The sequence below is a fragment of the Lagenorhynchus albirostris genome, chromosome 8 (assembly GCF_949774975.1).
Source record: "Lagenorhynchus albirostris chromosome 8, mLagAlb1.1, whole genome shotgun sequence".
Taxonomy (NCBI): domain Eukaryota; kingdom Metazoa; phylum Chordata; class Mammalia; order Artiodactyla; family Delphinidae; genus Lagenorhynchus; species Lagenorhynchus albirostris.
The window spans coordinates 5,520,620-5,545,521 of record NC_083102.1 but is presented as its reverse complement, the minus strand read 5'-3'; the positions used below and the strand labels follow the sequence as shown (position 1 = coordinate 5,545,521).

At 51.9% G+C, this 24,902-nt stretch overlaps 1 protein-coding gene and 1 non-coding gene across 9 annotated transcripts in view; one reads left to right on the top strand and one right to left on the bottom strand.

Moving 5' to 3' along the window:
* PRKAG2 (protein kinase AMP-activated non-catalytic subunit gamma 2) overlaps positions 1-24,902 on the bottom strand; it is a 277,375-nt gene that overhangs the window by 91,411 nt on the left and 161,062 nt on the right. For 5 of the 8 annotated variants that reach the window (XM_060156316.1, XM_060156312.1, XM_060156313.1 and 2 more), the window contains one exon: positions 11,907-12,118. The exons of 2 other annotated variants lie outside the window; for them this stretch is intronic. In XM_060156316.1, coding sequence (XP_060012299.1) covers positions 11,907-12,118 — 212 coding nt within the window. Of the gene's footprint in view, positions 1-11,906; positions 12,119-24,902 lie in introns of those variants that run through there. One more of the 8 variants, XM_060156321.1, reaches the window with a different exon arrangement.
* LOC132525031 (small nucleolar RNA SNORA68) lies at positions 18,894-19,026 on the top strand. Its single transcript, XR_009542161.1, has one exon. It is a non-coding gene; the product is annotated as a small nucleolar RNA SNORA68 (small nucleolar RNA).

Here is a 24,902-nt window from a genome sequence, read left to right as displayed (position 1 = left end):
CAAGGTGGCTTCTGCCCCTAGCTTAGAGAACTCGGTGATGACTGAGACACGTTTTTCAGCAGAGATACGTTTGGCCTGTTACTTATTTAGGTGACGTCCTTCACACCAGCCCAAGCGAGAGAAACAGATGATCGTGATGGATTCTGCCTCCTGGGAGAGATACTATTCGTATATCCTCGCTATTAGCTCCGGCGTACATCCCAACTCTGCGTGACACCAACATTTTAACCATTGCTTCTGCCAGGTGAAGGCGGGGTTGCTCCTCCAGGGGGGGAATTTCAAGATGAATCCTAAGGTGGCCACTGTCGTGATGGCAGATTTAACGCCACCATCCAAGACAGCAAAATAATCCACCACTGGAGATTTACATTTTTTTACCCCACACTTGTATCTCTGTGATCACAACGTTGCCAAGGGCACGGGCGTGGGACCTGTGAGTCTTTCGAAAGCGATCCCCCATCTGTTAGGTTGTGACCCATGAGGGAAGAGGTGGGAGGTGCTCCTCCAATGCTTTAGCTCAGGGTCCTGATTCTGCGGGACTTACTTCTTGCTGGGAGACTCTTGAGGGCAGGAATCATCTCAGCCACCTTTGAGTACTCAGTGCCAGGCAAACGATAGGGTCTTGGGAAATAACTGTTGAAGGAATGAGTTCCTTCTTGGTCCTTGGGGAGGTGACAGAAGCAGGGCATTTATCAAGCGTTAAAAAAATGTTGAGGTAAAAAGACCCAATATTCTCTCCTTGGAGCTCAGCTACCCTGGGGAGCAGAGTAAAGGAGAATCCCACAGACCCAGACCACAAATCCCACAAAAAGACCCAGAAAACGGGCCAAGCTCTCAGCCAAGTACATCTCTCTTACTTGGGCTCCGCCTTCTTTCCGCTCATGAAGTCAGGACACCAACACTGCAGGAACACAGGAGGAATGCTAGTGCTAATACCTCTTCTGGACAGCTAGGAGAATATACATTCTCTGCCAGCCTCTCCAACACACAGGCAGCACTTGTCTGAGTTCCAGCTCTCATGATAACCAGTCCCATCTTGAATCAGTTCTCTCTGTAGCTCCTACTCCTTGATACAATGTGAATTTTTTTTCAAACTATTTTTAAAGTATCTAATCTGTTGTGAGTAACAGACGATGAAACTGCTAGTCTGCCATTTCTGGGCAGATACTCTTAACGTCAAGACCTTATTAGGTTATATAACCTGATATTTTAAATGGTAGACAGAAATATAAAACAAAGTAGTGCACAGAAAATTTTTAACTACTTCTTAATGTCAAGTGATTTGAAATATTTTTAGATGTTTAAAGGGCTTTTCTGGGACTTGCCTGGTGGCGCAGTGGATAAGACTCCACACTCCCAAGGCAGGGGCCCTGGGTTTGATCCCTGGTCAGGGAACTAGATCCCACATGCATGCTGTAACTAAGAGTTTGCATGCCACAACTAAGGAGGCTGTGTGCGGCAACTAAGGAGCCCTGGAGCCACAACTAAGGAGCTCACATGCCGCAATGAAGGAGCCCGCGAGCCGCAACTAAGACTTAGAGCTAGCAAATAAATAAATAAATATTTTTAAAAAGGGCTTTTCCATCTTAAAAAAGGGGCTAATTATTCCAAATAGCAATCTTGAAAATTGGTTACTGATTTCTTTCCAAATTTTCATACTAGGAAAACTAGGGATCTTAGAGATTGATTCAGGGACAAGATGGTCAGTTTTTTAAAAGAACCCAAAGTTCCTGAGTTTATTATCTATTCTTGACTCCACTGAATTGTTGCTTCCCCACATACGGGATCAAACAAGTATCAGTTATCTTTTGATACACAGCAGATCACCCCAAAGTTCAGGGGCTTAAGACAACAATTAATACTTTATTATCTGTTATGGACTGAATTGTTTCCCCCCAGCCCCCCAAATTCATATGTTGAAGCCCTAACCCTCAATGGGATTGTATTTGGAGATAGGACCTTTAAAGAAGTAATTAAGGGGACTTCCCTGGTGGTGCAGTGGTTAAGAATCTGCCTGCCAATGCAGGGGACACAGGTTCGAGCCCTGGTCTGGGAAGATCCCACATGCCATGGAGCAACTAAGCCTGTGTGCCACAACTACTGAGCCTGCGCTCTAGAGCCCATGAACCACAAATACTGAGCCCATGAACCACAACTACTGAGCCCACATGCCTAGAGCCTGTGCTCCACAACAAAGAGTAGCCCCCATCTGCCACAACTAGAGAAAGCCCTTGCACAGCAACGAAGACCCAACGTGGCCAAAAATGAAAAAAAAAAAAAGAAAGAAGTAATTAAGGTCAAATGAAGTCACAAGGGTGGGGCCCTAATCCAATAGAACTGGTGTCTTTGTAAGAGGAGGAAGAGACACCAGGGATGTGTGTGCTTGGAGGAAAGGCCAGGTGAGGACACAGAGAGATGATGGTCACCTGCACCCAAGGAGAGAGCCCTCAGGAGAAACCAAACCTGTCAACACCTTGATCTCGGACTTCTGGCCCCCAGAACTGTGAGAAATAAATTTCTGTTGTTTAAGTCACCCAGTCTGTGATATTTTGTTATGGCAGCCCCAGTGGACTAATACATTCTGTCTTAATGGTTTCTGTGGATCAGTGGTTCACGAGCAGCTTGGCGGGTGGTCCTGGTGCAGGATCTCTTGCCAGGTGTCTAGTCGGGTTTGGGCTGGGGCTGTGGTCTCATCTGAAGGCTTGACTGGGGCTGGATGATCCACTTCCGTGGTGGCTCACTCCTACCGCTGGGATGCTGGTGCTGGTTGTTGGCTTGGGGCTTTAGTTCCTCTCCCCCTGGGCCTAATGAAACCTTTTTCATTCAGTCCCAACCAACCATCCTGAACCTTTTTCTTCAGTTCAATTACCTATTAACTATATCATAAGGAGAAATATGATAGCCCTTGTTTTCACCCACCAGAATCTTGGTATCATAAATTGGAAGAATAGAGAATAAGTCCATGTATCAGAGGCTGTGATGTACAGTTGACCCTTAACAATGTGAGGGTTAGGGGTGCTGACCTTTCACACAGTGGAAAACCCAGTGTAACTTAAGTCAGCTCTACATATACATGGTTCCTCTATATCTGTGGTCATGTATCCAAGGATTCAACTGACCTCAGACTGTGCAGTACTGCAGTATTTACTGTTGACAAAACTCTGCCTAGAAGTGTACCCATGCAGTTCAAACCTGTGGTGTTCAAGGGTCACCTGTATTACTCTGATCCCCTTTCAACAATGAAGGATTTTCCTCCAGCTGTTGGGAATCTGCCAGTTGGTGACCCTCAACTATCAGCTAGGATGGCCCTTGGCTGAAGAGAGCTGCCTTGCCCAGGGTCAAGTCCCTTCTAGGACAGCTGTCATCTAATGACTGGTGATGACGGTATAAAGGTCTGGCTCCTTTGGCCCAACTTGGGGCCGCTCTGAGGAGCTCCCTGTGGGCTGCAGAGGACTTCGTGGAGACTGCACCACACCGCAACTTCTCCCTCTGTCCTTCTTCCCTCCTTCCCTCCTCCCACAGGTGTTGATCCTAAGAGCACTTCCTAATAAACATCCTGCACACTAATATCTACCTTAGATTCTCTACTGATTGGGGAACACAAACTGCAGCAGTCTGCTTAACAGGAAGTTACTCTCGGAGAGGTTAGCCGTCTAAATTAGACTCCTTAAATATAGATACATGAGCCTCTAGACTCGAGCATATTGTGCGTTCAACTGCAGACCCAGCTGCTGGAATTAAGTGATAAGACAGGAGGTAGATTTCAAAACTGGCCCGCATCCTCCCCATCTCCCTGCGTCCATGCCCTCTGCAATGTGACTGTCACTTCCATTTCATTCTGTGGGCCAAAGCAAGTCATAAGCCCAACCCAGATCCAAGGGGAGAGGACACAGATTCTATCCAGGATGGAGGCGCTACAGAGGGGCGGTTCTGAGCCCAGCCTCAAGAAGCCTGGTATGGGGCACCCTGTCTCGTGGAGCCCCGTCACGGTCATGAGAACACGTCCAGGCTAGCCGGTTGCAGGAGGAGACCACATGGAACAGAGACAAGCTGTTCTGGCTGAGGCCACTCTGGTCCAGCCAGTCCCCAAGTGACCTGCTAAGTGACCACAGATGTGTGCGTTAGCACAGCTGAGCCAAGAAGAATGCCCAACCCAAACTGCTGACCCACAGAAGGGAGAGTTAAATAAAAGGTTGTTGTCCTGAACTGGGGGGAGGTTTGTTATTCAGCAAGAGAAAAACTGATACAGTACCTACCCCTGTTGGTTACAGGAATCAAGCTGGCAAGAGAAGAGGAGAATGGAGACTCCAGGCTGCAACAGGTGTCTTAGGTTCCCTGTGACTAGTTTTGGGGACACCAAGTTGCTACAGGGGCTGCTGCTAATGGCCCAAACATGCAACCTCCTTATAGGACAGTCCTTGGGTGACAGGCCCCATCCCAGCTGCAGGTACATCTCCCTCATCCTGGGCATCCCATAGCTAAGGGCGCCGCCATATGAAGACACAAAAGCCCAGTTTCGGGGGCTTCCCTGGTGGCGCAGAGGTTAAGAATCCGCCTGCTAATACGGGGAACACGGGTTCGAGCCCTGGTCCGGGAAGATCCCACATGCCGCGGAGCAACTAAGCCCGTGTGCCACAACTACTGAGCCTGTGCTCTAGAGCCCATGTGCCACAACTACTGAGCCTATATGCCACAACTACTGAGCCTGCGCTCTAGAGCCCGCGAGCCACAACTACTGAAGCCCACGCGCCTAGAGCCCGTGCTCTGCAGCAAGAGAAGCCACCGCAATGAGAAGTCCGTGCACCGCAACGAAGAGTAGCCCCGCTCACCGCAACTAGAGAAAGTACGGGCTCAGCAACAAAGACCCAATGCAGCCAAAAATAAATTAAAAAAAAAAAAAAAGCCCAGTTTCCTTGCCTTGAGGCAGAGCAAATTCTGGTGCAGTTTACACTCCAAAGCTGCCCTGTTAACAGGCTGAGGCTAAACCTCATGTGAAACCACACCTTTGCTTTGTTTCTTCCCTTCCCTTGGTCCTGAGAGCTTTCTTCTGAGAGCACTCCTAATAAATAAACTGGCATCTGAAACCCCGTCTCAGCCTCTGCTTCTAGGTACTCTGATTGAGGACACAGGTCAAGAGTGAAATTACTAGAAGAAAATGAGGGGGAGACGGGCGTGACTGCTGTAGAAAGGAAATGGGATCAGGACCGATCATTTGAACACCTTCACATCAAGTTTTCGACCCCACGGAAGATGATTCTTCCATTGGTTCCAGGCAAATACGCTCACCGTGTGCTCCCTCCTCCTAAGGAAACTCACCCATTTCCTTTACAAGCCCAGATGTAATGCTTGCTTTTCCCCTTCTATCTTTAACTGCTCCCTTCCGACTAACTCGTTCCCTGTCAGTGTTTAAATCCTTATGGGAACAAACCATCACCTCCATTCTTCCAGCTACAGCCCCATCTCTTCCCCCTCGAAGTCAGGATTCTGGAAAGTCATCTACACTAGAGACCTCCACATCTTCACCTCTTAATCATTCACCCCACATCACACGGCTTCTGCTCTTGACGGTGCCCTTGAAAGTATTCCTGCCGAGGCTACTGATGACCTCAGTCCTTATGGTCCATGGCCAGGAACGTCACTGATCACGCCCTCCAAATGCGTGAAACACAATGAAATACAGTTCTTGTGCTTCTGTGATACCGTGTTTGCCTGGTTTTCTGCCTACTTTCCAGGCAGTTCAGAATCCCCATCCTTTGTTTGTCCTTCAAATGCCCACGTTCTTCTGGCTTTCTTCTCAACTACCATACATCTCTCCGGATTATTTCATCTACTATCATGGCATAAATTACCTTCTACATTCTGATGATTTAAAAATCTTAATTTCCAGGGGAGTTCCCTGGTGGCCTAGTGGTTAGGATTCCAGGCTTTCACTGCCGTGGCCCGGGTTCAATCCCTGGTTGGGGAACTGAGATGCTGCAAGCCGCATGGTGCGGTCAAAAAAATAAACATAAACAAACAAACAAATTAATTAAAATCTTAATTTTTAGCTCCAGACTCACAAATCCAGTTGCCCTTTGGACACCTCCACTTAATTATCCCACAGGCACCTGTTGTACCATCACCAGCCAACACACACGTGTGTCCACTTATACACACCCCCACGTGCTCACATACACACAAGCACACGCACACAGCCTGCTTCTCCTTCTCCTCTGTTCCCTATCCCAGCAAGTGCAACTACCACCCATCCAGTTTCCCATGGCAAAACCTTCGGAATCGTCCTTGATTCTTCTCTTTTCTGCCCTCAACTAGTCAATCACTACATCCCCAGCTCCTTTCAATTCGACGTCTTAAACAGCTCTCTACGTTTTAACACCAGCCCCCTTCTTTCCACTGTCAGCTGCCACCAGGCCCAGATCATTTCACACTGCATCTCATCTGAGCCCCTGCTGTACCCAAATCCAATCTAATTTCCACACCCCACCAGAGGGACCATCCTAAATGCAGAGCTGATTATTGCTCTCTGCTGCTGCTGCAAAAAATGTCCACTTCCTTCCTCTGGGATTTTTTCTTTTTTTTAATTAATTAATTAGTTAATTTTTGGCTGTGCTGGGTCTTCGTTGCTGCACGTGGGTTTTCTCTAGATGCAGTGAGGAGGGGCTGCTCTTCATTGCGCTGCGTGGGCTTCTCATTGCAGTGGCTTCTCCTGTTGTGGAGCACAGGCTCTGGGTGTGCGGGCTTTAGTAGTCGTGGCACGCGGGCTCAGCAGTTGTGGCTCGTGGGCTCCAGAGCGCAGGCTCAGTAGTTGTGGCGCATGGGCTCAGTAGCTGTGGCATGCAGGCTCAGTAGTCATGGCTCGCAGGCTCTAGAGAGCAGGCTCAGTAGTTGTGGCGCACGGGCTTAGTTGCTCCGCGGCGTGTGGGATCTTCCCGGATTGGGGCTCGAACCCACGGCCCCTGCGTTGGCAGGCGGATCCCTAACCTCTGCACCACCCGGGAAGCCCTGGGCCTGGCGTTTGTGCTCACACTGGACTGGAGATTTTCTCTCATGAGAACTACACAGGCTCTATCGAATATTCTATTACGACTATTTCCCTGTTTGTGGCCCCCCAATAGACAGGAGCTCCTGCCTTTGTTCAGTGAGTCCTCAGCTATTTATCGAACCCCTCCCCTGCATAATGTGCTGTTAATAAATGGAGAACAAAATGAACACTGTCCCTGCCTCATAAGAGCCGCTTACGTACTTGTCATCCCATCAGCCTTTCCGAGCACAGTGTCTGGCACCCAGCGGTTGCTTCATAAATATTTGCTGAGTAAATAAATGATAAAATGAGTGCTGTCTACTAAAGACTAATTCATTACCTTCATCCCCTTTCCAATTTTAGAATAAAATTCATGGGAACAAAGTTTATAAAAGTGATTATAAAAGTGATTTTATAAAAGTGATCCGCTTTTATAAAAGTCAATGTTTACAGAGAGCATCTTTTTATTCCAAAAGGCAGAGATGAATTGTATCTAAATATTTTCAGGCTGATAGACGTCTTTAAGCAGCTCACATTCCTCTATAAAGATTATGCCAGTAACGGAATGCATGAAATCAGCTAAACGCTTAAGGAACTTAGCACATAAGGACAGTCAACATAATCCAATTAGAAAGAAACACTTAAATGAACTTGAATCCATCACCAGCCCTGCTGCCAAGGGCTGCTGAAAGCAGAGACCTGGGCCAAACTACAGCTGCAGAGGCTGTGACCAACATGCCGAAGAAGCTCCTGGAGGCCTTGTGTGATAAAACACATGATGAAGACCCCTGTCTAATGTCTGTAGCCAGTGGGAACACTGTCTTCCAATTTTGAAACAGATCATTTCAAAACATAAGTGTTTTGGTTTTGATTTTCTGATTTGATTTTTTTTTTTTTTTTTTTTGCGGTACGCAGGCCTCTCACTGCTGCGGCCTCTCCCGTTGCGGAGCACAGGCTCCGGACGCGCAGGCTCAGCGGCCATGGCTCACGGGCCCAGCCGTTCCGCGGCATGTGGGATCCTCCCGAACCGGGGCACGAACGCGTGTCCCCTGCATCGGCAGGCGGACTCTCAACCACTGCGCCACCAGGGAAGCCCCCTGATTTGATTTTGATTCTGATTTGATTGTGATTTTCTGAAGCTCAAACTATATAAACATTGCAGTGTTGACTGGATCATTAACAAAAATGTGGTGAAAGGATACAACCGAAAGTGTCTCTAATTCATAATAATTAAAGGATTGCTCAATCAGCATTAATAGTATATTAGAATAATCAAATATGTATTATGTGAAGGTATAATGGGCATAATGATATATTTTGAGACTACAGAGATTTACTATCATTAACTGCTATATACAGATGTGTAGGGTTTTCTAAAATTGTATTTATAACCTATATATAGGTAAAACTAAGTGCGTTGTTTTGTACATATGTGCTGCTAAATGTGTCTTAAAATAAATTTTGAATATAGTTTCTAAAATAGACAGCTACCATCCCCTTGTCACTTATTTTACCAAATTGCCAAGAAGCACCTCTTAATAGACTGTACAAGGTGAACTTTGTAAAATGATCATGAACAATAAGGTATATGGAGTCCAACTAACTGTGGCCTCCTAAATCATGAAAAAAAACTGTGGTAAAATATACTTAACATAAAATTCATCATTTTAACCATTTTTAAGAGTACAATTCAGTGGCATCAAGTACATTAATATGGTTGTGCGACCATCGCCACCATCATCTTCAGAACTTTTTTCATCTTCCCAAACTGAAACTCTGTCCCCATTAAACACTGACTCCCCATTTCTCCCCATCCAGACCCTGGTGACCACCATTTTGCTTTCTGTCTCTATGAACCTGACGGCTCTAGGGACCTCCTATAAGTGGAATCATACGACATCGGTCCTTTTAAGACTGGTGTATTTCACTTAGCATAATGTCCTCAAGGTTCATCCACGTTGTAGCGTCCGTCAGGATTTCCTTTCCTTTTCAAGGCTGAGTAATATTCCATTGTATGTTTCCATCATGTTTATCCATCCATGACATCTGCATGGTTGTTGAAACTTCACGGTGCTATCAGTTCCCCCAGTCTGTTTGTGGAATCGCAGGCTCTGACCAGGGCACAGGGTCCGTGCCCACCGCTGAGTACGGGATACAGCCGAGGACCCCTCCTCCCTGGCCCCAGAACCGCCTCAGAAAGCCTGGAAGGGCCCAGGCTTGCTGGCTTTCACCAAGAGCTTCGTAGTTGTGCGGTATGAACAGTTAAGAATATCACTTTCTAGTCACAGTCGGGGTGGGGGCAGGGCACAGCAGGCAGACCCAGAACCCCCTCTGGATTCTCTCTCACTTAAACTGGGAGAGGCTGTCCCGAGCACAGAACTTCTGCAATCACGGAAAAACCCTGTGTCTGCGTCCGTACCATCACTTCAAATGATCTAACGTCGAAATGACCGTCTCCTCATCCATGCAGTGTCTCTTCTTACACGGGGCTAACCTGTCAGTTATCCCTGGTCCATGAGAAGAAGCCAACATTTTGAGACTTGCTGCCTCTCGACCAGTCGCTTCCCTCTTGGCTCCCTCCTCCGGTCTCCTCCCTCCTCCCCCAGGGTTTCTGTCCCAGACCTCCTGGCCCACTGGCCTCTCAGCAGGTTTGGCACAAGGTGGAAGGCAGGAAGCAGTGGAGACGCCAGACTTTCTACCCCTCTGCCTCGCATGGCATCTCTGGCCAGTGGCTGCTTCTCCTCTGCGGTTCCAGCTCCTGCCAGGCAGACACACTGGTTCCACCTCCCATCCGATGGGCTCCCAACACGTCCCTCCAGCCCGAGGGGAGTAGTGGCTTCCTGCCTGTGATCATCTTTGGGTTGCCGCATCATTCCTTTTTTGGATATATTTGTTCTATTATCTCTATGACCAAGTCTCTGCTAAATGCCTGGGAGAACAGAAACCTCTAGATCTTTTCTCATTCATACCCAAGAACACGGATGACCTTCCTCCCGGGCCCTTAGCTGTAAGCAGCCGAGGCCTGCACCTCTCCACGTCTCTAGTGAGCGGTCCTCTTGTCCCCAATCTCTGCCAGATGCCCACCTCCCAGAGACAGCCCCCCGCCCCCAGCTCCTACCCTATGCTACACGTCACACTCCTTCCCACCCCAAGCCATGGCTAATTTTCTTTTCCAGGAGGCCCTCCCCTCCCCTCTCCCCTTAGTTAGACTCTACAATCACCCAAGGCTTCCTTGCCCTTATCAGACCACAGTATTTTCCCTTTCCCATCCCCTGCGGTGTGGACTATTTGTTTCACTCCAGATGCCCACCCAACCTACTTTCCGCTTTTATTTAACTGTTTTATCTGAGTGCTATTCTGTTCCCAGTAAGACTGTAAGCCCTAGAGGGCAGAGACGACACCTTGCATTTTATTCCTCAGCACTTAAAACAATACTCTGCTAAGCTTACACCTAATAAAATAGTCATCAGACGAACAAGGAGAAGAGTCACAGTAGGTTCTCTGCATGACAAACACATCTTCTTTCTCCCCAAAGGTAGCAACTGTTATGGTTGGATGGTGTCCCCCAAAAAGCTACGCTGAGGTCCTGACCACTGATACCTGTGAATGCGACCTTATTTGGAAATCAGGTCTTTGCAGAGGTCATCAAGAAGCGGTCGTACTGAGTTAGGTTGGGCCCTCATCCAACACGACTGGTGTTCTCATAAGAGTTTAAAACTGGACACAAACAGAGACAGAGGGAAGACAGCCACGTGAAGATGGAGGTGGAGTGACGCTGCCCCAATCCAAGAAAATCCTGGGGCTACAGGAAGTTGGGAGAGGCCAGGAAATATCCTCCCCCCCCCCAGAGATTGCAGAGGGAACATGGTCCTGCTGAAACCTTCATTGCCCCCTTCCAGCCCCCAGAACCGTGAGAGAATAGCCTCCTGTTGTTTTAAGCCCCCCAGTCTGTGCCCCTTTGTTACGGCAGCCGCAGGAAGCTAACACCACAGGTGAATAAAATAGTTACATCCATCTGGATAGACTCTACCGATACGGTCCTCGTGTCCTTGCTGGGCACAGGAATGATATTGAGGGTCTGTGGTAGCCAATACGAACTAGGGGGCGGTGATGGTGGTCCCCACACGTAGGGCCCACGGTGTTGAAATGCAGAGTGTTTAAGCGCTGGTGCTAAGCCAGCTTCTTCCATCCATACCCACGAGTCCCAATCCTCCGAAGGATGCAAAGACACCTGTTTCACCATCCCACTCTGCTTTGAAAGGTTCACCTTTCCGAGGATGCTTCCCAAGTCAAATGATGTCAGACTTTAAATCTTTAAAATCTAGAATAAAATTTCTACAAGAAACCATTTTTTGGCTTTGCCTATGACTTTTTACTTTAGTAACCCAATCAAGATAGATTCAAAGAAAGCTTTTAATGACTGATTTTTAAAAAGAAGCTAAGAGGGCTTCCCTGGTGGCGCAGTGGTTGAGAGTCCGCCTGCCGATGCAGGGGACACGGGTTCGTGCCCCGGTCCGGGAAGATCCCACATGCCGCGGAGCGGCTGGGCCCGTGAGCCATGGCCGCTGAGCCTGCGCGTCTGGAGCCTGTGCTCCGCAACGGGAGAGGCCACAGCAGTGAGAGGCCCGCATACCGCCAAAAAAAAAAAAAAAAAAAAAGAAGCTAAGAGAGCAAAAAGCTTTTTCTGATCATGTTCCAGATGTTACCATTCATTTGGTTTCCGTTTGCCTACTGTGCCCTCGCCATTTTTTTCTCAGTTTGTGATTCATGATAAAATGTACCAAAAATGTCACAGGAGCGCACAGCTTTAGTTTCAGCTGTGTACAGACTCTGCCCTCCCTCCCATAGCTGGCGGCCCGGCCCCCAGGAGAAGGCCCAGACTTACAGATTTGGAGGGAGAATGGTGTGTTGGCGATGCTGACGGAGGCCTGGCTGAACTCTGGAAGGAGGACGGGCAGAACCTCTGGCCTGTGTCCGGAGGGGAAGAGGAGGCATAGATGCGATTTTCCAGTCGCTCAGGCTCATGCTTATAGGATTCGAGAGGAAACGTGTGCTGCTTGACCACTTGGGTGGGTGTTGATGGAGAGGAAGAGAGGCCTGAAGTTGAGGAGGAAACCACACAGGGCCGTTAGAAATCTGGCTGACACAGGGAAAGGGGCTTCCATCTACAAGGGCCAAAAATCTCAAATGGCAGGAATATAAAAGATCAAATTCTGAATACTGGGGACAAGCTAGTAGACAATGACTTCTAATCCCTTAGAATCAGCTGTGCCCAGAAATCCCCTCGTCATCCGACTTGAGTCGCGGGCAGAGCCGCCTTGCTGTGAAGGGGTCGCTCCGACAGTTCAGAAGCTGTCAGGGTGAAAGACTTCTTACACACACACTTCGGAGGCTATTTTCTGCCACTGAGTCCAAGACCATTGGATCTCCCCTCCTCCCCTACAGAGCATGGTGCCAAGAGCACGCAGAGGGGAACCCATATTACTCGAGAGGAGACATAAGGAAGTTCACGAAGGATTCAGCAGAGACAAAGGTCAGGGTTGCAGACGTCACCTGACAACATACACCGGGGACCAGACGAGACACGCTCTTATTGTCAAAATGTGCCACGTGAAGATGGTCACCGTGAGTGTGCAGCAGTGAGAATCACCATGAAGATGCGCGCCGGGGGCGGCTTGGGGAAGGAAGGAGCCTTGCAGAGTGAAGACTCAGATAGACAGGAACCAGGAGGAAGCGGGTGGGGACCGGTGACCAAGGAACTGCAAGGAGGCTGGGGACAGGACTCTGCCAGGGTGACAGGCCGTCCGCTTTGACAGGGCTGGTACAATCCTGGGGGCCTTTCTCACTCACACCTAGCTGATTACACCATAAGATCATTGTTATGAGCTGAATGGCGTTCCCCCACCCCCAGAGAGATATGTTAAAGTCTTAACCTCCGGTACCTATGAATGTGACCTTATTTGGAAATAAGGTCTTTGCAGATGGAATCAAGCTGAGATTATACTGGAGTAGTTTGGGCTCTTAACTCTATGTGTAGTGTCCTTATAAGAGGAGAAGACACAGACACACACACACACTGACATACACACACACACACACACACACACACACACACACACACACACAGAGGAGAAGGCCATGTGATGACAGAGGCAGAAATCAGAGTGACGCCTCTATGCGTCAAGGAACACCAAGCGCTGCTGGCGACCATCAGAAGCTAGAAGAGTGGAGGAAGGTGATCAAAGGGTACAAATGACCAGTTATAAGATAAATAAGTACCAGGGATGTCGTGTACAAAATGCCGACTGTAGTCAACGCTGCTGTATGATATACAGGACAGTTGTTAAGAAAGTAAATCCTGAGCGCTCGTCACAGGGAGAAAAGTTCTTTTCCTTTTTCTGTTCTTTTTATTGTTTCTATAGAAATGAGGGATGTTAGCTGACCCACTGTGATCATGATTTCACAATACACGCAAATCAAAGTATCGTGCTGTATGCCTTAAACGTATACAGAGATGCGTATCAATTATTTCTCAACAAAACTGGAAGAAGGCAAAAAGAAGCTAGAAGAGGCAAGGAGGGTTTCGAGCCAGAGTCTCAGAGAGAGCGTGGCCCTGCTGACACCTTGGTTTCAGACTTCCAGCCTCTGGAACCGTGAGAGAAAAAAACTTCTGTCGTTGTATGCCACCCAGTTTGTGGTACTTTGTTATGGCAGCTCTAGGAAATGAATACAATAACGTTGCCTGATATTGATTTGTTTTCTAAGATCAGACTCTGGATTTGAGTCTGATCTCTCACATTTATAGGTAACTGAATAAAATTTTTATTTTAAATTGGTTATTTAAAAATACTTAATCACGCAAGCCAAAGCAAAGACATCAGTAGACATGGTCCAACGGCCATCCTCTCGTTCTTTCTGACCTTGACAAAGACTGGTCGGCCTACGAGCCACCAGCCTGGGGCTCTTTCTCTGTGCTGCTCTGTGCCACGTCCTCTCACGCCATCGCTGTGCACACACCCCCCAGAGCGGCCGCCTAACTCATCCCATCTCCCTCCTGCTGACTCTGCGGCCCTAGGAGCCTCCCAGCCCTGAACTCAGCACATTTCGTCTGTACCGAGCGTTACCAGAGTGAACAACGAGCTGCTTCACACCAAACCAAATGTAAAGTATGGAATTCTCTCCCCGCTCCCCGCCCCTCCCCCCCGGCCCCCAAACGCATCATCGGCCCAGAGCTGTCCTGGGCCAGGGGCAGGTGCTTGGTCAATGCCGGCCCCCAACAGGCAGAGAAAGAGAAGGGGGCAGGGCCAGGGCTCAAGCTCAGTTGGCATCTCCCCTCCCATATTTCCCAGGCAGACGCATTGGGAGAGCAACCAGGTAAAGGAGGAGTGTCATTTTCCAGGGACCCCTTATCCCACGGAACCACACCAAGTGGGGATCCCTGCCGCCCGGGCCCCAGGCTGACCTGGGAGGAGCTCCAGGTGAAAGCAGGAGGTAGAATGCTGTCACCACGGCTTTGAAGGTCTCCAGACTTATGACGTGAAAGGCCCCTAAGAGCAAAGGCCCCTAAGTTTCCACCCCAAAGGTCTTGAGAAGCAAGGCCCGTTTGGAGATGGGGCTGGGGGAGTGAGGAGGGGAGGAGGGAGACTGGGGACCCCGAGCAGCTGGAGATCTGATGGTCCAGCAGCTCTGCAGGGGGAGATGCAGGTGCTCTGACAGGCAGGCCAGGCTGTGGGTGATACCCACGGAGCAGGAGTGAGGCCACGGGCCAGGCTGGGGCAGGCCCGAGCCTCTCAGGGGGCTGTGCCGGATGGGAGAAGGAAGCCCTCGGGCTGCTTTGTTTGTGGACGGGCACCTCGCGGGCCTCAGGCCCCAGGGGTGGTGGCGTGGCCTTCACTGGCTCCTGTGACAGCCCGCGTAGGCGCCACGGTCCAGCGGGAAACGTCCTGGTCCCTGCTCCCAACTCTCGCCTGGGCCACTGGACACAGGGGCCCTTCCTTTGCTTTCTTTGGGGTGTTCCCTGCATTCGGGGTTTGTGCTGCAGACCGAACAGAGGGGGAAACAGAGTTGGACTGGGGGGGGCGGCTCTTACGCTCAAAAGCCTGTGCCACTGACCACATCCTGACCACCCGCAGGGACCCCTCAGGCGGAGCCCCTCGGGGGCCTGAGTTCTTCACATAAAGGACAAGCGGCCCCAGTGATCTCCGCGCCCTCAGCCAGCAGCAACAAGCACCAGGGTGGGGTGGACCCTACTCGGTCTCGCAGGGCTCAGTCTAGACCCGTCCCCATCGGGCAGCGAGCCCGCTCCAGGCCCGCGGGGGAATTTTCCGAGGCCAGAGGAAATCAGTGCCTCTGAGGGGTCATTTCGGCAGCATCTCTCACGACTACAAACACAAGTTCTTCCCCAGCCGTTCTGCTACTGGGCATTCGTGCGTCAGACGTATTCGTGTCAGCGCTAACCAGCCAGTGTCTGGGGTCATCCACCTCCCTGGTGCTTCAGAGCAGAGCTTGAGACACAGGTGCTCATCTGCAGGAAGAGGCTACACAACGCACTGCACGTCCACAGCCTTCTTCCCTACGGAACACGGCAAGCCCCACCGTCCTTCTCATCTCCCAGACAGAGGGGTAAGTGAAGGACGCAAACCGCAGAGCCGTCTGCATAGAAGGATCCATTTAGAGTTTCACAGACGGGGAAGAACCTGTACACCTGCATCCCACTGTCTGCACTCGCCCAGAGTGCCTGGGAGGATCTGGAAACACGGGCTGCATCTGGTGATGGGAACGACCGGCAGGGAAGAGGATCACGGTGGGCCCTTTGCTATTCTTCAATATGATGCATAATACCACATGAATGATTTGTATTTGTTATTCAGAAAATTGCTGTTTTCAGCCACTGTTCTGCTGTTGAGGCAAGAGGCCGGCTAACACTGTCTGGAAGCGCCCGCACCCTGATCCTGGCGCCCAGCCGGCTCCGACCAGATGGAGGACAGGGCCTGCTCCCCACCAGGCCCGCTCTCCCCCTCAACTCTCCCCATTTCCCCTTCTCTCTGTAGGATGCTGTCCCCCTTAGGACAGTCTTCAGGATGAAGCCTAGTGGCCACTGTGGGGGGACTTGCAGAGCTGGTGGAACTCCTGGCTAGTCCTTGGGACAGAATGTTCGTTTCTCAAGTGCGAAGAATTAAAGAGACTGTGACGAAGTAGCTTGCTACCTAAGACGGCTCCTTAAAGCCCCGACGGCAGCTTCGGTGTCCCCCGGGACTCATCCCACACGAGCACCAGGGCGATCCTGACCCGGTCCCCACAGAGGGCAAAAGGGACGGCTGGATGCAGAGGACACGCCCTAGACACACTCAGCCTCGGGGAGCTGCCCAGGATAAGGAGAAGATGCCGGGCTTTCCAGCCGGTGGTGGGAACAGTCTGTTTCTGGTGGAACCAAATGGAACTCCACGTCCCTCAGGGAAGCTCCTCTCATGGAAATCTTTCCAAGTTCAAGAGATGCATCCACCTTTCTACCTGGCCTCCTGCTTCCTCTCTCCTCCCTTCCCAGAGCAGGTGATTCCTGCTGGGAAACAGGACGATACCCTGGACTATGGGGGGTGGGGTGGGGGTGGAGGAGGGGACAGGTAAAATGCTGTGTGGATTCGGAATGTGTGTAGCTTCGGGTACGGGGAAGGAACTTTCCTAGAACCAAAAACTCGCCCCCTCTTTGCACTGAAACCTGAAACATCTCTAAGAGGGTGGAGTCTTACGATACCGTCTTACTGGTTACAAAGTGCTGGGACACACTCCCCCCACCCCGAGAGAGAGAAAGGGGGCAGGTTTATGACCCCACTTCACAGGTGAAGAAACTGGGGCTTAGAAAAATTACGGATCCATTCACTTTAGGGAGTGAATGGCAGAGGTCACAGCCGGACCCAAATTCTAGACTGTTTTTGCCGTGATTAAACTGGAATATCGTCCAGGGAAGGAACACACAGACTTAGAATCACACTTTGGGTGCGCGACTCACACTTCCAGAGAGCGTGGTTCCACAGGCCAAGAGGAGGGAAGCATGGGTGCCTGGAGGGACGCTGGTGTTGCCGAAGGACGGGAGGGGACGCTGGAGGGACAGGGGGGCTCCCCGCGGTGGCGGGGCAGCGTTGGCGGGGCGAGGATGGGTACCTTCCAAGATGTTTTCTCTTCCGTGCCAGCCAGAAAGAGTAGAGACATTTTCACCAGAGAGGGGACTTCTGCTCACACTTATGCCACTTTACCAGTGGGGGGAAAACTGTCTTATGAAAGGAAAGGGGGCCAGGTAAGCACGATATACCTAAATCTTTTTTCTTTTTTTGAATATTGGTGTCACAATAAAGGGAAAAATGGGGTAATGCTGACACAATCCTCCATCACTTTTAACCTACTTTTTTTTTTTTTTGGTTCTTTATTTATTTATTTATTTTTGGCTGTGTTGGGTCTTCGTTGCTACACACGGGCTTTCTCTAGTTGGCCGCGAGTGGGGGCTACTCTTCGTTGCGGTGCACGGGCTTCTCATTGCGGTGGCTTCTCTTGCTGTGGAGCACGGGCTCTAGGTGCCCCGGCTTCAGTAGTTGTGGCATGCAGGCTTAGTAGTTGTGGTGCACAGGCTTAGCTGCTCCGCGGCATGTGGGATCTTCCTGGACCAGGGCCTGAACCCGTGTCCCCTGCATTGGCAGGTGGATTCTTACCACTGCGCCACCAGGGAAGTCCCCCCATTCCTTTTACAGAGACCAATTTCTTTCTTTTTGTTTTATTGCTTTTTTTTTTTTTGACTTAAAACAACAATAAATGTTTATTAATTCGCACAGTTTCTGTGTGTCAGGAACTTGGGAGCAGCTTGGTTGGATGGTTTGGGGTTGGAGTCTTCCGTGAGGCCGCAGTCAAGGCTCCAGTCCCAATTTATTTCCTAACTGTAGGATAAACTGCCAAACTCAGTCTCTCAGGAGAACCATGTGTCCGATCGGCCAGCTGCTATGGGCCAGGTCAAGATGCAGCAGACAAGTCCCACCTTTCAGTCTGGCCGGAGGAAATGGGACAAAAGGAAAACCAGCACCAACACCAACAGCAGCGCTCAGTGAGCACCAAGAGTGAAAATGCCTGTAAGGCCAAAACCAGAGGCGCTCGGAGAAATGGCTGGAGGGGCGGGAACGTCCCACGGACACACCCGGAAGAGCTGGGCCTCAACTCCGGAGAATGAAAAGGGTCCACCTCTGCTTAAGACAACTTTCCCATGGGCCCAGACAGCACGGAGCTGTGGCAACAAAACCAAGAAGGACACACAGGTTCCCCTGTCTTGTTCTTCCGAGAAGGCTCTCCCTCCGTCCCCAGCTCCTTGAGGCCTTTGTTAGCGCCTCTGTCAGCCTCTGAGAGTGAACAATGCCTTCGAGTCTCCCGAGGCTGCAGCCAGGGCCCGTGAATAGGCTCAGTGAGCGAACAGAAGCGACCCTGGCAGCCACAGCAGACACCAGGCCAGTGGCTCCAGACACCAGGGAGCCACGAGCTGGTGACTTCACAGGGCCAGGCTGCGCTGGCGTGAGCTACGTCTGGAGAGAAGGGGAGGAAGGAGAACGGCGGTGCCACTGGAAGAAAGCGAACAGGGGCCCGCAGAGCGATGCGGAGGACAGTCCTGCACTTCAGGAGCCCGAAGATCCAGGCCTAGTCTCACCACTAACTAGCCAACCCCGTTTTGTAAAAATAAACCAGGTAGACAAGATGGCCGTGTGGTGTGCACCTGCATGTGCTCCCCCCTCCCTCCCCCCTTCCTTAGGCACCAGCCCTTTTCATGCATGTGAGCACTTGGCTAACAAGGCTGGGTCTGAAATACCAAGGAAGAAAAACCAACATGAAAAAATTCATTTTCCAAGCACCTAAACCCAAGAACTGCTGTTTCTTGTAACAGCGGTTTCAACAGAGATGCTAACAGTGAGTGGATCTTGTCGCCTTTGGGGGGCTGCAGCCGTGCCCCTCAAAGTGAATTTGGAGGTTCTACACACTTGGTAGCCAGTACCTGCTGGGACCAGATGCTGTGGCCCCTCGTTCCCCAAGTGCCCCCCTCCTGATACCTGCAGACCGAGGCGTGGGCTCCCGGCACCGTGCCCGGGCCCACTCGATCCAGATCGTGAAGGGGGAGGAGATGGCAGCCAGCAAGTGCTGCCGACCAGAAGCCAAGAAGCCCCACGACTCCAAGGTCCAATTCCCGCTGCCCCGCCCGGCCCTCCGTCGCCGGCACAAGCCACACTTCACCACCAAGAGGCCCAACGCCTTCTTTTAGATGCAGGGCCGCCCCATCCCCAGGTCTGCCCAAATAAAACTCACTGGGAAAACCCGGTGCTCAGAAAAAAAAAAAAAAAGAAAAAAAAAATTCATTTTGTTCCTGATCTTAAACGTCCTTGCTGACCATTGTGCCAAGAGCACGGAGTGAGAAGAACAAAGTTTCGATTTACACTGGATGCGGGTTTGCTTACATGCGGCCTTAAAAACAACTAACTACGCATCACAGAGATGGGGGGGGTGGGTACCGTTCCTAACTTTGGAGGGATGTGACGAGGGTCATGGGAGGATGGTGATACAGACAGCGTGTGTCAAACAAAATGCCCCGGCCAGGGAGAGGCAGGGACCCCTGCTGCTAAGGGACCATGCCACAGAGAGGGACGTTAGGAGGGACGGAAGGCCCCGGGCAGTAGAAGAAAGACAAGCAGGGTGTGCACATGCTGGGGTCCGGTCTGCCCTGTGGAGAGCGGTCCTCGTGTAAAGGTGCACCGCTGACGTCCGTCAGACACCAGTGTGTTTCCACCCAGGGCTGATGTCAGTGAGACCAAAGGTGCAGAGGCAGCTCCCCAGAGCTGGTCAGCAGATCCATTCTAGGGTCGCAACAAGCACCCTGAGGCCTCACCAGCCTCGGTCCAAGCATCCATTACTCAGGCCCGGAGAGGACGGGGCGAGGACAGGCTGGCCTGAGCCAGGCCCTGTCCAGGAGGAAGGTCTGCAACACTCCAGACACGCCATCGCGGTACAGGTGGAGGCACCCGTGGATGGGCCCCTGTGCCTCTTTGTGAATTCCCAGACCACAGGCTCACCACTGTGTCCACCAAGCAGGCCGAATGACGCATGATGCCTGATGGGATGAAATTTAGCCTGGAGCTGCCAACTGACTCAGCAGGGCAGGACAGCCAAGGAGGTGGGGGGAGTAACCCGAGGTGGGAACTCTGGAAGGAAAGGAAATCTCCGCCTCGCTCCTCCCTGCGGTGTCTTTCAGCGTAACCTACGGGAGCCTGGGAAATACAAAGGCAGTGTGAGTCCCGTGTCTAAACACGAAGCTGCATTATCAGGAAATTCGGGTCCGAACCTGAGACCCTGGTAAATCCTGGGCACAGGCTTGACCTGAGGTCTGAGGCTCAAAGGTAGGTTTCTAGGTCCTTCTTGATTTGAAGGAACCACCCATGTCCGGTGGCAGCTGGACTTTCAGGGGCTTGAACTCTACTCGAGGGGAAACCAGACTTCTCCGGCCCCCGTGGGCTGGGGTCTCCCTGGGTGCCAACAGAAGCAGGCACTCTCCTTTGCCCAGGAGGGCGGTTGGACCGCCCACCCTGGGCACGGCTCGCGTGTGGCCTGGGTCTGTCCCAGCCCGGTGGTGGTCTGCTCTGAGGCTCTGGGCAGAGTACCCCTGAAGAGTCCCCATAACTTTCCCACTGAACTTTGGATAACTTTCTGCCTCCGTTTCCCATGGGAAGGCTTGGCTCAAGACCCTTGGTCTGGGCAGTGCCCCGTCTCCATCCCCGGAGTCTGACCCAACATGCTGGGCAGGACGTCTGAGTCACCCGGTCAGCTGAGAGGCTTTCGGCCCACGGTTCCCAAACCCGGCTGAGCAGGGTCACCGGGCAGCTCGGAGAATACACAGTCTCAGGTCCTAAGGATTCTGTTGAGTGGGTCTGGGAACCTGCATTTCTGAAGTTCCCCAGGTGATACAGGTGGCCAGACAAGTTTGGAACCATTCATTCCATCCAACCTCCTCATTTTACAGATAAGAGACTTCTGAAGTAACTCTAGTTCCCATTCTTCGTGGCCCGTGGAATGAGGCCTCAGCCCTCTCTCTCTCACAGCTCCCTTCTCTGCGAGCAAATTCTCTTCTTTCTGAGTTCCAAGCCCCCTGCCTGGCCTCTGATGGAAACTATTCTTCCTGCAGCCCAGGCCAGTCTCACGCAGAGACTCCCTTGAATTACGTCTCGTCCCAAGGGCCCCCGCTCCTTTCTAGCTGGCTGCTTTGAGACCTTGCTCCAGACGCTCCAGAATCACCCATTTCCTAGAAGATGCTCTCCTGGTGTCCTCTCTACCCCGTCCACTCCACCAGGGCCCCTCTCTCGGGGGTAGAGTTTTTGGACTCTTCTCCAGAAATGGGCCTGGATAACTTTATACCCAATGGCTTTGACTCTGGCCATACCTGAGCTTACTCTCAGTTCATTTATTAATTTGGAATAAGGTTTGGGGCTGCAAGTTTTGCTTATAGACTCTAAGAGTCTGTTTTACAATCTTCTATAATTGAAACTATCCGGAATCTGTTGGAGAGGGGAGTCATTTTGGAGTCCGTCAAAGCACGATGGCAACGTGGTAGGTGAAAAATTCTTTCTTCTAAGAAAACAAACTCTTTTAGGACATTTTCTAAGGTTCTTATTCTCCTAGAAGGAAAGCAGGAAATGCTGCAGTTTCACAGGGCTTTGTACACCCAACAGCATTCTGGACCTAGTTATTAAGTAGCTGGCCCCAGCGTGTCGATGTTCGCATGGGTAAACCGGCAAAAGAAAACGAAACAGAAACAGTGGTGGGGGGAATGTCGTGGGCATTCACAGGGGTGACTGTGGATCAGTTCCAGCAGTCTGGTCCATCCTCTGGTGTTTGCCTGCCCTTTAGAAGAGCCGTACCCTTTTCATGCTCCTCTGGAGGCCTGAGTTCTGCTTCGTGGCCCCCAAATGTAACCCTAGCTACTTCACTACAGCAAAAGATAAGAGCATATGTGCCCTTTGATGTGGAACCTCAAAGGCAATCCTTGGCAAATGGACGAGAAAAAAAAAAACAACAACAACCCTCAGTGGCTTTGTAAGAGGGAGAGATTCTAGAACAATCGGTTCCCATATAAAGCAGCTTCTAAAAAACAATTTGCTAAGGATTTGACAACGTAAGGGAAATAGCTACGCCAGTGCCCTCTGATGCTGGTCTCCGCGGAATCACAAAAGTAAGAGGCAGCCTCTGGTGCCACACAGGTTAATTCAGCCAAACGTGGCAGAGTCAGGCTGGCTCCCACCAAGTGAATCGGAGCCGTGGAAACGGTGGCGGGTCACCTTAGTGGACAAATGTTTCACGACCTCATTTTACAGTGGAGGAAACGCAGGCCCCGGGAGATGATGTGTCAGGCCCGTGGGCGACAGCTAGGACGGAAGCTGGACCATGCACGGCAATGATGAAACGCAGGCCCTGGGAGATGATGTGTCAGGCCCGCGGGCGACAGCCAGGACGGAAGCTGGACCATGCACGGCAATGACACGGGTCTTCAGACACCCAGGCGGGCACCTTCCCTGAGCTCCGAGAGGGTTCAGACTCCAATTCACCAGCATGAGTGTCAGGGCAGGAGACCGTCTGTGTAGGTGAGAGGAAAGAGTGCACGTTCCCATGGGGGCACGGCAGGTGCATGGGCTCAGAGCTGGGAGGATGGCACTCGGGGTACCCACACCACTGCATGCAGGCTCCTCTCCCTGTGCCCACCAGCCACCCCAAATATGCCCACAGGCTGCACAGGGTGGAGGGGGTAGTGGCCAGCCCTGACTCAGACATGCTGGGTTTGGGAGAGGGGGAGGGCAGTCTGTCCTCAGTCAGTGTGGTGACTGTCATTTCCTGACAGCACATAAGGGAAGGACAGTAACTCAGCAGGAGGCCATGGAGTTTCATACTCGCTGGCTGGTGCCGAGGTGCCCGGGGGCAGGGGAAAGGCTTTCTGACACTGGCCACAGATGGGGCCCGAATATTTCTGGGCAGGAGCCTTCCTCGTGCCCTGCGCTGCTCAGATGCGCCCTTAGTCAGGACTAGCTTCTATGCAAGTTCAGACAAGTCTCTCTGACCTTGATCTCTCTGAGATGCCTGTTTATAATACAGCATCGTCCAGGCAAACTGTCCTGGCAAAGCCAGCCTGCCGGTACTCGCTGTGGTGTGAATCGGTGGATCTGGTTTGAGGGTACACTTGGAATTGGCCCTGCTGAGACGGGACTACAGTTCTGTACAGGGAGGGGGAAGACCGGGCCTCTCTAAGACTCAGCAGAGCCTCTGCCTGAAAACGCGCCCGTGCTGACCAGGGGCTCTGAGGCGGGCCTCCCTTCTCTGTGCCTGGGACACCAACCCTCCGTGGCTGTCCCTGCTCTGTCTCCAGCCCCTCTTGGAATTCCTGGTTGTTCACTGCCCATCACCTGTTTATTATTCCAGCTGACGGGGAAACCTGCCACTCGGAAGCTCCCAGGGAGGACTTTTTAAAATCTGAAATTGTACCTTGAGTTATTCCTACACTCTCTGCAATTTGTATGGTGGAACCACTCAGAACCCTTGATGCTAGCTCCCCCGGCGCAGACTGCGGGCGCCCCCGGCTCGTGGAGCGCGGTCCCTCCTGCCATGCTTGGTGGCCCCCCTCTGGGTGGCTTCTGGGCTCTTTAGCCTCCCCACTTCTCCATGCTGGACTCAGTAAGGGGGAGGATGGGCCATGGGGACCTAGGAAGGGCTCCGAGCCCCGTCCCCTCCCCGAGGTGTGTGCGGTCATTTCCAGATGTGCAGCCCCCAGGGCGTCTGGAACGCACCTCCCTACCAGGACTGATGGCCTGTGGGCCCGGGAGCGGTTTGCAAACCACCACTTTGGAAAGCCTCGTTCTGCCCAGCAGGCAGAGGAGGCTGAGGCCTGGAGCCGGGGAGCCGGCTTGTGGGTGAGTGTGATGCCCGCTCTGGCCTCCCGCTGGGTGCCCAGCAGGCCAGGTGGCTGCCGGCCAGAGCAGGCATCCCTCCCCTCCCCTTCCCTCCCCTCCGCGGGGTGCTGGCGGCGGCCGCTGCCACGGGACTCCAACGAGGGCTCTCCTATGGCTCTGTTGACTCAACACACCACCTGACACCACCCGCCAGGCCTTCTGGGTGTGAGAAGGCGGTGAGATGGGTGGCGGGTATGTGTGAGACCAGGGTGGCCTCCAGCAGGGCTGGCATCCAGGCCGAGCCTCTGCCACCGGTGCTGTTTCTATGGGGCTGCTCTGAGCTCCCAGCTCTTCTCATCTGCCTCACGGAGAGAGGGGCTGAGAGCACCCTGCAACCCCCAGGGATGAATGGGGGAGGAGGAAGAAGAGGAGGAGAGAAAGCTGCTGACAGAAGGGAACCAAGCATCTCAGGATGGAAACACACGTCCTGGCTGCATCCTTCTGAAGATAACCCAGAACCTCAAACAACAACCACATGAGAACAGCTCTGGGAGTTCAGGACCTTCTAAAAGATCACAGCCTCGTTCCTGCACTTTCCCTGCTAACAACTCCACCAGAGGGAACTGGAAAAGGGACCGTCTTTCCGGGGAGCCTAGAATTCCTCACCTTCCCGAGGCCGACCTACAGTAACCACCACCATCAGAGCTTGTTTCACGGATGGGGAGAAGGCAGCCCCTATGCGCAGGTCCCCTTCCAAGTACCTCACCTGCTCGATCCATCTCTTTGATGCCCCAGGCTCCCCTTCCTCCAGGTCATTTTTACCCGAAAGGCGCCACCCCTGTGAATCGTGGCCAACCAGCTCAAGGCTGGCGGGAGAGGAGTTACTACACACGCCACGAGAAGGGGGCCACGGAGGGTGCAGGGAAGAGACGCAAGCG